The sequence below is a fragment of the Salmo trutta genome, chromosome 1 (assembly GCF_901001165.1).
Source record: "Salmo trutta chromosome 1, fSalTru1.1, whole genome shotgun sequence".
Classification (NCBI taxonomy): Eukaryota; Metazoa; Chordata; class Actinopteri; order Salmoniformes; family Salmonidae; genus Salmo; species Salmo trutta.
The window spans coordinates 24,293,210-24,306,816 of NC_042957.1; the positions used below are offsets into that span (position 1 = coordinate 24,293,210).

The 13,607-nt window shown below is 43.2% G+C and overlaps 1 protein-coding gene across 3 annotated transcripts in view; it reads right to left on the reverse strand.

Annotated features, from left to right (window-relative positions):
- Window positions 1-167: 167 nt before the first annotated feature.
- The window catches only part of LOC115191776 (inverted formin-2), a 28,792-nt gene continuing 15,352 nt past the window's right edge, over window positions 168-13,607 (reverse strand). Inside the window, exons 5-22 of one of the 3 annotated variants that reach the window (XM_029749685.1) lie at window positions 11,716-11,749; window positions 11,409-11,550; window positions 11,196-11,328; window positions 10,365-11,078; window positions 10,082-10,221; window positions 9,880-9,941; window positions 9,668-9,770; window positions 9,413-9,498; window positions 9,206-9,306; window positions 9,027-9,097; window positions 8,722-8,900; window positions 8,470-8,593; window positions 8,154-8,318; window positions 7,830-7,932; window positions 6,687-6,836; window positions 5,730-6,254; window positions 5,566-5,603; window positions 4,051-5,199 (exon numbers count right to left, since the gene is read on the reverse strand). In XM_029749685.1, coding sequence (XP_029605545.1) covers window positions 5,152-5,199; window positions 5,566-5,603; window positions 5,730-6,254; window positions 6,687-6,836; window positions 7,830-7,932; window positions 8,154-8,318; window positions 8,470-8,593; window positions 8,722-8,900; window positions 9,027-9,097; window positions 9,206-9,306; window positions 9,413-9,498; window positions 9,668-9,770; window positions 9,880-9,941; window positions 10,082-10,221; window positions 10,365-11,078; window positions 11,196-11,328; window positions 11,409-11,550; window positions 11,716-11,749 — 2,918 coding nt within the window. In that variant the 3' untranslated portion in view covers window positions 4,051-5,151. Of the gene's footprint in view, window positions 968-4,050; window positions 5,200-5,565; window positions 5,604-5,729; window positions 6,255-6,686; window positions 6,837-7,829; window positions 7,933-8,153; window positions 8,319-8,469; window positions 8,594-8,721; window positions 8,901-9,026; window positions 9,098-9,205; window positions 9,307-9,412; window positions 9,499-9,667; window positions 9,771-9,879; window positions 9,942-10,081; window positions 10,222-10,364; window positions 11,079-11,195; window positions 11,329-11,408; window positions 11,551-11,711; window positions 11,750-13,607 lie in introns of those variants that run through there. The other 2 variants (XM_029749694.1, XM_029749705.1) reach the window with 2 other exon arrangements.

A 13,607-nucleotide genomic window follows, 5' to 3' on the forward strand; every position in this document is an offset into this window, starting at 1 on the left:
ATATAGTGTTGCCGTGTTTTTGTGTGCATTTTCAATGAATCATTCTCCAAGTGCTTGTCTCGTTTGGCTGAAACTACGTGCGCACTGTGTTGGACCAATGTACCCAAAATGCAATACTTAAGTGTGAACATACTGTCCCTATTACACATAAATATAGAACAACCTAATTTGGGGTGGTTAAAAGCAAAATGTATAATTTTATTGTATTTTCATAATTGCCTACATTGCATTTCTGGTTATCCAATCTATTTGCAATGCAGATAGTTCTGCTTGTGTGAATGCAAAAATTGTAAAAAAAGAAACAATAACTGGTACCTGTCTGAAAACAGGTGAGATTATGGTCAATATGTAATGCTTAATTGATCATGAACCAATATTCCTACTCCTACTATGACTGTAGGCTAAATAGGCCCTGTATTTGTCAAATGAAATGACAGGGGCTGTATCAACAAGTACACATAACATGTAGGCATACTGTAAACATTTGTCCCAGTATCAAATTTAAACATTCTGGCATCTAAACATTATACATAGAAATTTTGACTTTCTTAAAATAATGTATCACATTTCAATGAAATTGTGCCCAATACATTGAAGGGCCATGATGAAAGTATAAAGTGCAAATGGTCCCATCATCATGATGCAGTGGTTGGTTGCCAAGCAGGTTTCTGTGATATCATTGCCACATGACCTTTTATTGATGTATTAAATAATACAAAGACCCCTCTAAATGGGTGTAATAAGGCAGGTCTCCATTTGAAAAACAAACCTAGGTTTGCTAGGTAGGCCTACTCCTTTTGAAAACAGTGAGAAAAACATGGCTGACATAGATATTTGCAAGTACAGTATAAAAATGTATGTTATGCCATATAATTTGTTTGGCAGAGCTAAAACAGAGCACTGGAAGATGGAGTCAAAGTTCATTGTTTCTTTTTGCCTTTGGGCTCATCCTTCTTCTTGCGTCCACCTAGAAATAGAGATAAAAGATAGAAATCAGTGCTGTCGCATACACAACACAGCTATAGCATTTAATTTGCCCTACAAGAGGAGAATGTTGATAACCTTTGTTCCGTGTGATGATTGTCCAGTCTTGTCACCTAAGCTAAAGTTATGCCTTACATTAAAGTTTTTCTTTAATACATTTTTTTTAACATATTTTGGTCAGTAGGTACCCAACATAACAGGGGGTGGGTGGTGTGTTCAACTGCCTGTCTGCATTCCTGATTTCTGTAACAGTTAGCTTACCTGTGTAATATTGACATGAGCTCAGAACCACTTGTTTTTTAAAACATGGTCCTGTTTTATCAATTGCTGCGCTGAACAATGGACAGTTCATTATCTCTGTCAAACGACCGTAGCTAAAGTTGAGTATTCATATTTATTTTTGCAATTAAGATGCTACAATAATACACATTTACAACAGGTCTATATGTAAACATACATACAGGCTAATGATACAGTGCCTTCAGAAAGTATTCCAACCCCTTGACTTGGTCCACATTTTGTTACGTTACAGCCTTATTCAAAAATGGATTAAATTAAACATGTACTCAATCTACACACAATGAACCATGAGGTCAAAGGAATTGTCCGTACAGCTCAGAGATTTTGTCAAGGCACAGATCTTGGGAAAAGTACCAAAACATTTCTGAAGCATCAAATGTCTCCAAGAACATAATGACCTCCATCATTCTTAAATGCAAGAAGTTTGGTACCACCAGGACTCTTCCTAGAGCTGGCCACCTGGCCAAAATGAGCAATTGGGGAGAAGGGCCTTGGTCAGGGAGGTGACCAAGAACCTGATGGTCATTCTGACAGAGCTCCAGAGTTCCTCTGTGGAGATGGGAAACCCTTTCCGAAGGACAACCATCTCTGCAGCACTCCACCAATCAGGCCTTTATGGTAGAGTGGCCAGACAGAAGCCACTCCTCAGTAAAAGGCACGACAGCCCGCTTGGAGTTTGCCAAAAGGCATCTAGTCTCTTAGACCATGAGAAACAATATTCTCTGGTCTGATGAAACCAAGGTTGAACTCTTTGGCCTGAATGCCAAGTGTCACGTCTGGAGGAAACCTGGCACCCTCCCTACGATGAAGCATAGTGGTGGCAGCATCATGCTGTGGGGATGTTTTTCAGCGGCAGGGACTGGGAAACTAGTCAGGATTGAGGAAAAGATGAACGTAGCAAAGTACAGAAAGATCCTTGATGAAAACCTGCTCCAGACCGCTCAGGACCTCAGACAGGTCAAAGGTTAACCCTAACAGGACAATGACCCCAAACACACAGCCAGGACAATGCAAGAGTGGCTTTGAGAAAAGTCTGAATGTCCTAGAGTGGCCCAACCGAAGCCAGACTTGAACCAGATCGAACATCTCTGGAGAGACCTGAAAATATCTGTGCAGCGACGCTCCCCATTCAACTTGACAGAGCTTGAGAGGATCTGCAGAAAATAAAAAAAAATTAAAAAAAATGGGAGAAGCGCCCTAAATACAGGTGTGCCAAGCTTGTAGCGTCATACCCAAGAACTCAAAGCGGTTATCTCTGCCGAAGGTGCTTCAAAGTACTGAGTCAAGGGCCTGAATACTTATACAAATGTCATATTTCAGTTTATTTTTAATACATGTGCAGAAATGTAAAAAAATATATATGTTTTTGCTTTGTCATTATTGGATAGTGTGGATAGATTGAGGGGGGGGGGGAACTATTTAATCAATTTTAGAATAAGGCTGTAATGTAACATGTGGGGAAAAAAGTCAAGAGGTCTGAATACACTCCGAATGCACTTTATATACATTACTTAACTAGCAGGACACTGTAGAGTTCATTATCCCTCTGAAGAGTGTGAATTAGGCTGTTTGAGAAGGTTTAAATCCTAAGCAACCTGCCTACACATTGTTGGAAGTACAATAGACCAACATAGCTACTTTAGTAGGAAAAAGCTGTGAACTGGAAAAACGTGGTAAAGGGAAAATACACATTATGGTGCTCATGTGAGTTTCCTTTATTTTTTAGCTTCAGACCAATGCACACTTCACTTTTTTTTTTTTCTTCCCCACCATGGTTTTTACACCGGAAGGTGATTATACAACATAATACAGCAAAACAAAGCAATAAAAGTACACAATAATGACAAATGGCAAGAAAAATGTAGTTACCAGTCATTATTTAATAGTAAGAGGGAAGTGAAAAAACAAGCCAATATGAAGTAAACTAGAAAAACTTTTCCCTGATCTCTTTTAACAAGACAATTGAGAAAGCTCCTGGAAAAAAAATCTAAATAATCAACATTAGTACTACGTTACCTGTAAACAATACTGAGTTATTTAAGCAATAATGCCAGAGGTGGTGTGGTATATGGTCAATATACCACAGCTAAGGGCTGTTCTTTTGCACGAAGCGGAGTGCCTGTACACAGCCCTTAGCCGTGGTATATTGGCCATATCGCAAACCCTGAGGTGCCATATTGCTATAATTTGTTTGTAATAATAAAAAATAAAAAAGTTACCAATGTAATTAGAGCAGTAAAAATAAATGTTTTGTCATACCCCTGGTATATGGTCTGATATACCTCGGCTGTGGGCCGGGCCTTCCCTGTGGCTCAGTTGGTAGAGCATGGCGTTTGCAACGCCAGCATGGTGTGTGCAACGCCAGGGTTGTGGGTTCGATTCCCACGGGGGGAAAGTACAAAAAAATATTTAAAAAAATAAATGTATGAAATGTATGCATTCACTACTGTAAGTCGCTCTGGATAAGAGCGTCTGCTAAATGACTAAAATGTAAAAAAAAATGGCTGTCAGCCAATCAGCATTCAGAGCTCTCCGCTATACATCCCAGCGCCATTCTCAATTTTGGTCAGCTCATATAACTCTTCTATGTGATAAAATAATGAAGACTGGGTGCATGGTCAGAAGGATATGTATCAAACTGGGAAAGATTCTTAGGCAAACAACCCAAGCATTAATTGGAAGTCAGGTGAACTACCGTTCTGTGTTGTGGGGAAATGTGTCAAAGTGAGATAAGGCTTCAGATTGCACACAAGAAAGCAGCAAGGATTTTTCTAAGGCGGTGATATGATTATTATGTTGTAGTCATGCAATGTTCTTAAGTGGTCAGCAATCGACAAGATAATAAAGTGAGCACCCTTTTTTTTTTATTATGGCCAAAATCCATTCACTGCAGGATTCAGTTGTGGGGAGAGACATTCAGTCAATACAAAGAATAGGATATCGACCATCCATGTCTTACACCAGCAGAGAAATAAGCAAAATAACATTTAGATTCAAAGCGACAAAAATAAAAAAAATACAAATTGAGAAACCAGAAATCTTTCAATAAATAATTTCAAGAAATACTTTAGAACCACTTGAAAATAGATTGATGTTATGCACGACTATGGTAGATGACGTAACCAACCTCTTTTCAGACCGTCATTAGTTATTTTTTCTAATTTACTATATTGTTTCTCATATATTTCAATGTATTATGGTATGTTTGTAACAGCATGTTATTTGTGAAAATTTGATTGTATTTTAAAGTTTGTTAAGGACTCCTGGAAGACTAGTCCAAATGAGGACCAAAAGAGATCCTAATAAAATCTAAATCAATCAAGGAAAGTATATTTAAAAAGCGCATTGAGAGTAATGTTTTACACCCATTGCATCCTGTGTATGAGGCAAAAACGTTTAAACTTGACAGAGCCATAGCCGCTTGCTCGGTGCACTCTGCACACTGGCTGTTAGACGAGATCCATAGACCCCACACCTAACATGAAGTGATGTCATCTTTAGGGGACATTGTGATTGTAACATCCCTTGGCAGTGACAAAGATTTACAGCACACTAACAAACTACTTTCTTGATATGTTCAACATAAAAAAAGAAATGGAGAACAATCTGGTAAAAATCAGTAGTAAGTAAGTTGGTCTTAACATCAAATGCAACATTTAGAGGCAATGTTCTTTGACAAAATGTAAAATCCACAAAAAGTTACTCAAACCAAGTGAATCAACAACACTGACATGACCCACAAAAACCACTGGCCCAGATCTGATCTCTGTGTGTGTTGGTTGTTGGTAGGGTGAACAGGCAGAGTTCTGCTGAGGTCCAGAATTTGGCTGAGGTCCCGCAATGTTCAGTGAGTCGGTATGCGTTTCGTCAGGCGCGAGGGGTATCACATCTCCCATCATAAGGGCACCTCGTGTACTAGGGGGATCCAATGATGGCAAGCCTATGAATCTCCAACCACCCAGTACTAGCTGACAGACAATATACAACCACCAAAAAGCCCCTGGAAGTCAACCATAAAGCACCAACAGGAAGCCTGCCAGGCTAACCATATCACATACATGGAAGAGAGTTCAAGAAGGAACAGTAACTGAAAATAGCTTCAGAAAGGTCACTGAGGAAAAGGGAGGGATGTGCAGGATGGCCAAGATGTAGAATAGACAGCAAACCAGTGAAACAGGACCCTTAAATCACCAAGGATCTAGTGAGATCCATGCAAGCTTAGTGGATGGTGTTTCTGATAGCCTGAAAGGAGGAGAACCTCCCTCATTGTAACACACACACCTTTTTAAGTTTAGTGTGGTCTTTTCCTTTGCGCTTGGCTGTTTTTAGAGAATTAAAGACAAGAAAATGTTTTTCTTACAGGCCTAAAAAAAACATGAAATCAAGATATGCTCCCAAGCATGGTTAATTTTCTATCGAGATGAGGTTAGTTTTGAATACATTACCTTTGCCATGTCTCTTAGTACTCCCCCGTTTCTGTGCCTGTTGTTTGGACTCTGCGTCGACATCAGCTGTGGTTGAGGGGAACTCTGATGATTGAGTCTCCTCTAACCCATTTCCATCAGCCCCACTCTCCCTGTTCCCATCAGTCTCTGCATCTCTGCTCTTTGGACCATCCCCAGCAGCTGAGAATGCATACCTGTTCACATTCTCAACCTTGGATTCAGCGGCCTTAAACCCCTCCCCCTCTGGGGACTCCTTGAGCTGGCGGTCAGTAGAGGAATCGATCCCAGGGTTGAGGTCTTCACACTGGATGTGATCCTTGGTGGTGGTATGAAGGTCTGAGGGGCCTGAGGGGCCTGATGTTTTGGGTGAACTCGACTGAAGTGAGGGGTCTGTGAGGAGGCCGGAGGAGGACTCCCCTACAACCGGATCTAAGCCTTGTTGTTCTAGGTCAATGGGTGATGTCACCTTTTCAACTTCCTCTTCGGCATCTATAGCAGATGTTCCCTTAAGCATGGTGCCCTGTTCTAGGGGAGAAGAGAAAGGAAAAAATATTAAAGACTGACATAAAGCACGCTTAACTACAGTTATCTCCTTTACAAACTTCCTCTACATTCAACCCTTTTAGATCTACAAGTGCCTAGAAGTTAGAGGTAAGGGAGTGTTACTGGTAGGGCTGTGATGATACCAGTATCACAATATTTTTTTCCATGGCCAAAATGAAAAACACGAAGCAGAACAAATTCTTTGGTCCTTTAAAATCCTCTTATGTAAAATATTGGGTGCTAAAGGTTGGAAAATAAATACATGTGACTGGATAACATGCTTGTTTCCAACATTAGTATCGCGATACTGGTATCGTCCCAGCCCAAGTTACTGGACAGGGCCTTAATATATTGCATTTCAAAACAGCCATGGGCAGCAGCAGAATCAATGACCGGTGCCATCTTCATGCTCACCACCAGGCTGACTGCTGTCCACTTTGTCCGCAGAAGGCAGGCTGGTCCTGTCGGCCTGGTGCTTGGTCTTCCTCAGGGCATAGCCCTTCTTGATGTCAGACAGCAGGTGGTCAATGATGCAGCCCTCCTGGACCGGGGGGGCTTTACGAACTGGGGGTGAGAGAGAGGATGAATCTCAAAACAGCCCACTCTTGATGCATGCAATGTTCTGGTAGTGCGTTTGAATTTGCACTGGTGAACCATCAGGTGTCGACCGTCCTCGAAAGCACCATCATTTACTAGTCTCCTTTCCTTCATCTGCACTGAGCGACGAAAGGCTGGATAGTTAAAAGCAAAGAAAGTCTTGTGTGAGCAATGCTTTCACTTCCCCAGTTCTTCTAGATCAGTGTAGATGAAGGAGAGGACAAGGAAAGGGATCTTCTGAAGAGTCAAGACAGTCAGGCAGAAACCCTTTCAGAAGCCGTCTGATGTTGGTAATGGGACACTTGAGTCGTGACTAGTTACCAGGGAGTAGAGCTCTCTACCCGACACCGATGGCCCCCAACATTATAGGGGTTAGGGCCAGGTAGGGCCTGTTTTTGTATAACTAGGGTACGGTAGGGCTCAGGCATCACTAAATTGATCATTAACATTTTGAAGCTGAGCCATTTGCTCATGCTCTGCTGCACAGTACATATCATGGTGTCAGAAGTGCTTCAATGTTGTCAAATATAAGACCAGATCATTGTACGAGTCCACATCAAATATTATTTTACCGAAAATAATGTTCCTTGAGTTGATTGAGCTTAGAGTGATGAAAAGTAGCTAGTTTACAATCAACTGCTCTCGAGACGGAGAGCGTTGCTATGGATAATCACACTAGCAGAGCCATGCACAGTGTGCATGCAGTGCGAGCAGCACAGGGAGCAAGGGACAGAGACTAGCAGCTAATGGATACTAACAGAGGAAGTTCTGAGTCAGGCAGGGCCAGGCCTTAAATTTGGCAGAAGCAAGTGGACCTGGGTAGAGTGGGGCCTGGGTAGAGTGGGGCCTGGGTAGAGTGGGGCCTGGGTAGGCTTTAAAATAATGCCTGTGCAGGGCTCTACCAGGGATGGCCATGAGGTAACACTGTTATTTGGAGTGCTGGCTGCCGGTTATACTTACTTATCTTCCTGTTCTCCCCCCTTGGTCTCTTGGAATCCTCCTCTTCCTGCTGTTTCTTCCTCTTCTCAGCCTTAATTGCTTGCTCTCGGCGGGTCTGATTGTCCTACGATAAAAATAAAAATGTATAAAGCAAGAGAAAACACAGGTGTCCACAATGCAAAATGTGAAACCATAGCAATATGGTATTTAGTCTCTAAACAAAACTTGTGGACCTATACAGTCCAAAGTTATGGCCCAGTTTTTGGAATAAATGCTTGAATTTAATGGTTTTATATAGGAAAGTCAATAGATGCAAAGTGACCATTAGTTATTTGTTTCTCTCACCTTGAGAGCTTTGATGAAGAGTCCCCTGAAGGAATGTAAAGTGCTGAACAAGTCCTCCAGGGAGAGACGGGATGAGTCCTCACACAGATACTGTGCCAGATCCTCCTTCTTCCTGTCGATGGAGGCAAACCTCGCCTCCAGCTCCCTGCAGGCCTCCTGGCTTCCCTAGAGTAGACAGCCAATTCAGGGGGATGTATTTAGTTATGGTCTGGCAACCAACCTGATGGCATGCTAATCTCTGACACCATTAAAGGGGAGCTTGTGTGAAACCACAGTCACCTGCTCTCTGGTGGTGAGGAGAAGTATAGCAACCCACCTGTATGGCAGTGAGATATTGCTCCTTGATGGCCTCCACAGAGGAGGAAGCCACCTTCTTCTCTGAATCTTTCAACCGCTTGATGAGCAAGCTTGCCTCTGACTGGATAGACTCCAAATTCACACTGTGGAAGGAAATTATAAACTTGGTAAGATTAGCATAACCTCCTGTGTCAAGCTTTGATTACTCTACAATGTTTTGGCACCACTGAAAAATTGCAACAGTTGCATACAGTTTTTTCCCCCCCATTACCGAGCAGCCTTCTCACAGATCTCTAGATCATCTGGAAGGTTCAACAGGTCATTATGGTTCTGCTCAGCCTCCTCTAGGATGTGGTGGAGCAGCGTGATGCGACTTTTATTGGCCTTAGTTTCAGTGAGTTTCAACAGTGTGCTGATCTTGAAGCCCTCAGCGTTCCCCGTGTGGCTTCCCTGTAGAACAAAGTTAGACAGACCAGCGTCAGGAGTCCTCGTTCTCTCACTAAAAACATTGCTGTGAGACCATATTTTGTGCGTTTGGTTATATGTATTGTATGACATCACATTACGGATTCTTACATAGTTGAGGAAGTTTCCAACGTCCAGAATGAGCATGCAGAAGCTTGGCAGTCGAGTGCTCACTTTCAGACCTTGCAGGATAGAAATAATAACTCATTAAAGAGAATAAAATAAAGAGGACGTTTAATTAGCGGTCGGGGAGATGGTGGTAGTGCCGCTAGCCTGGTGCCTCGACTTACTCTCACAGGCCTCGTCCAGCAGCTTAACTTTAGGCTGCATCATCTGTAACACTGAGCTGATCTCCTCGCACAGCAACATGCACTCGATCCTCAGGGCGTAGCTGGGGGGGGGGGGGGGGGGGGGGGGTAAAACACATACACGCGACCAAGGTCAACACATCCAGAGTGAATCAGTCCTAGCTCATTGAATGCTGTGAAGAAGTTTACCATGGAACAGCTAGGAGCTGGAGATAAAACTGGTCCACACCAGCCAACTTCTCCCGCTCTCCCTGGTAGGACTTCAGGTTCTCAATCTGAGTGGTGGAAATAATCACTTTTCTATGCCCATAAACTGACAAACATTTGGTTTCCAACACTACCATACATCTATCAAAAACGAAAACATATTTAGATCTAAAAATACAGTATAGCCACTTCGGCTTAACCATTAATTCGGAAGGGGTTCCTGTGGCCGGCACGCACCTCATGCTTCTCTGGCTGTAGCTTTTGCAGCTGTTTCAGCACCTCCACATCAAACTTGGATCGATCACCTTTTTGAATCATGGCCACAAAGTCCTTATGTGAGCTGGTAGGGGACACAACATGTATTTTTAACTCTCCTACTGTAAATTGTCTTAAGGTGCTTCCTCTACTAAGGCTCTCTTCTTCATATTTCCTTCTCTGAAAATACTCACCATCTGAATTGTTTTAAGAATATGTTCAGGTTAAGATTTTTCTTGGCATCGATGAAAGAAATCTGTAGATGGAGAAAAAGCATGAAGCTTGAAATTAAAAACAGGGGATGAGGTAAGGAAAATGACAACAATAGCAGCGGAGAGAGTAAGGTTAGAAGACCATTTGAAAGAATACAATGAGATAGGGTAAGACCACATCTACCTCTTTGGGCACCTGTTTGACTGCAGGGGTGCTGCCTTTGGCTTTTGAGTCAGTCACTGGCAGACAGAAGAGCTCCTCAATACTGGAGTAGTCAGGCTCCAGAGAATATACCTGCACCGAGGTCCACATGGAGTGACTATCTTTAGCAAGAGAAAATAATGGGCAGTATTTTAATTGTGACTTATAAATTACACAGAGTTTGAATTTATCCAATGGGCACTTATCAGGGTCAGCTGTATATGTCAGTTTAATTCAAAAGGTGACAATCTGGCAGGTCCCTTACCAGTCACCACTCTGGATGGCAGCTTCTGCCAGTTGAGCTTCTTCATACGCAGTGTGGGGCAGCGGCCCGCCTTGGGTGAAGAGGCGTAGCAGGATCGCGTCTGCACACTCTGGGCCACTATAATGTCATTGCCACCAAGGGGAGGCGGCGGACCCGTCATGCCAGGCAGGGGTGGGGGAGGCGGCGGACCCGTCATGCCAGGCAGGGGTGGGGGAGGCGGCGGACCCGTCATGCCAGGCAGGGGTGGGGGAGGCGGCGGACCCGTCATGCCAGGCAGGGGTGGGGGAGGCGGCGGACCCGTCATGCCAGGCAGGGGTGGGGGAGGCGGCGGACCCATCATGCCAGGCAGGGGTGGGGGAGGCGGCGGACCCATCATGCCAGGCAGGGGTGGGGGAGGCGGCGGACCTCCATGCCCCATCACTGGTAGAGGTGGTGGCAGAGGAGGGAGACCAGGGGGAGGCATCCCAGAGAAGCCAGGAAGTGGTGGGACAAAAGTTCTCATGCTTGGTAGGGGTGGTGGTAGATGAGGATGGGGAGGAGGTGCAGTGGCAACAGGGGCAGTAGATTCTTTAATGAGGACATCTGATAGACCTGATGGAGAGATTGACCGATCAATCTGAACGCCCCGGTCTGTGGTCTTGACCTTAGGTGACCCTTGCTGACCCTTGGAGGACACCAGACGTTCCATCAGGCGCTCGGTGGAGTCAACTTCAGCTAAAGAACACACACGCACAGACAATGTAAGCGTGACCTAAACCAGCCATAACGTGTCAGCATACACGGCCACACAATGTTTATGGACCATGAGAAGGTGATTGATGTGAGACTCACGGTCCTGTGCCAACAAAGTAGCACGGTCAGCCAGGGCCTCCAGGGCCAGCCACACCGTGCTCTGCTCAGGCCCTACCAACAACAGAGCCTGCAGGATAGACAGCAGCTGCACCGATGCAGGGGAGCTACTCAACTGGAGTGAGGGGGAGAACGTTTTATTATTTGTATTATCTGCTGTGGATTTCTAAATATATACCCTTTATTGGTGCTTACTTTGGTGAAGAGTGTGGTGAAGACTTCCTGGTGACTGCTCATGTCGATGCCTCCGTACACCCTCTCCATCTCCTCCTCATCCTCTGCCATGGTGTCCTCAAAGGCCTCACACTGGATGTTCAGGTCCACATCCTCAGTCTCTCTGTAACACACACAAATATGTATTTCCACAGGATAAAACAAGTCGCAGTGTGAAAGAAAATGTGTGCAGTGCAGAACAAAGCATTTGCTAATTTACAAAAAGTTCAGATCGTGAAATATTTTAAATGAATCCAAAATAATGGGAAAAAAAAGAGACTCAACTTACCTAAGTTTTGAAAGTAATTGTAGTAATTGAAGCCCTGGGAGACAAAGAATGGCACAGCTAAGTTCAACATTTGTAACCAGTTTGACATCTCCATTTCCTGAATTCAAGTCATTGCTTATAACGATTGCAATATCTTCATCGTTCTGATTTATTTTTGCAATATATGTAACACCACACCAAGTAAGCGCTGGTGTGGTACTTATTGATAGTAGTAATCCATTTGTGCAAGGTTGATCTTTAAAGCTAGTCTTTAATTCAAACAAATAAAGCAGCCTCTTTTGGTAAAAAGCTGAGGATGGGCCTGGAGAACTGTAACCACACAAATTCATAGAGCTATGGATGCAGAAACTGACCATCCATGATAACAAAATTAATGATTTTAACCATGTTTCGAGGATATACAGTGTTTGACAAACATTGGTGTAAAACAAGCTTATATTTTGGGTTCTTTTGGGGTACGACAGTTAAACTAAGCTTATGAAGCATTTCTAAGCTATTCGTCAAGAATCAAATGGGTGTATATCAATCATTATTAAGTCCAAAAATGCATGTAGCAACTATGGATTCTGGCTTGTAAGAGACACTCCTTAAGCCTCTCCTTGACTGTTTCCATGTCAATTAGACATACAGTACCAGTCACAAGTATGGACACCTACTCATTCAAAGGTTTTTCCAATTATATTTTCTACATTGTAGAATAAGTGAAGACATCAAAACTATGAAATAACACATATGGAATCATGTAGTAACAAAGTGTTACATCAAAATATATTTTATTACAGATTCTTCAAAGTAGCCACCCTTTGCCTTGATGACAACTTTGCACACTTGGCATTCTCTCAACCAGCTTCACCTGGAATGCTTTTCCAACAGTCTTGAAGGAGTTCCCATATATGCTGAGCACTTGTTGGCTGCTTTTCCTTCACTCTGCCGTCCAACTCATCCCAAACCATCTCAATTGGGTTGAGGTCGGGTGATTGCGGAGGCCAGGTCATCTGATGGAGCACTCCATCACTCATTTTTGGTTACATAGCCCTTACACAGCCTGGAGGTGTGTTGGGTCATTATCCTGATGAAAAACAAATAAGCCCAAACCAGATGGGATGGCGTATCACTGCAGAATGATGTGGTCGCCATGCTGGTTAAGAGTGGCTTGAATTGTAAATAAAATCACAGACAGTGTCACCAGCAAAGCACCCCCACACTTTACAGTGGGAAATACACATGCGGATATCATCCGTTCACCTACTCGGTGTCTCACAAAGACACGATGGTTGGAACCAAAAATCTTGAATTTGGACTCATCAGACCAAAGGACAGATTTCCACCGGTCTAAGGCCCATTGCTCATGTTTCTTGATCCAAGCATGTCATTTGTTATTATTGGTGTCTTTTAGTAGTGGTTTCTTTGCAGCAATCCAACCATGAAGGCCTGATTCACACGGTCTTCTCTGAACAGTTGATGTTGAGATGTGTCTGCTACTTTCTCTTCAAAGCATTTATTTGGGCTACAATTTGAGGCTGCTAACTAATGAATGTATCCTCTGCAGCAGAGGTAACTCTGGGTCTTCTTTTCCTGTGGCGGTCCTCATGAGAGCCAGTTTCATCATAGCACTGGATGGTTTTTGCAACTGCACTTGAAAAAACTTTAAAAGTTCTTGAGAAATTCTTCTGGATTGACTGACCTTCATGGGTTAAAGTAATGGACAGTCGTTTCTCTTTGCTTATTTGAGCTGTTCTTGCCAAATTATGGACTTGGTCTTTTACCAAATAGGGCTATCTTCTGTATACCAACCTTACCTTGTCACAACTGATTGGCTCAAGCGCAAGAAGGAAAGAAATTCCACAAATATATTTTTAACAAGGCATACCTGTTAATTGAAATGCATTCCA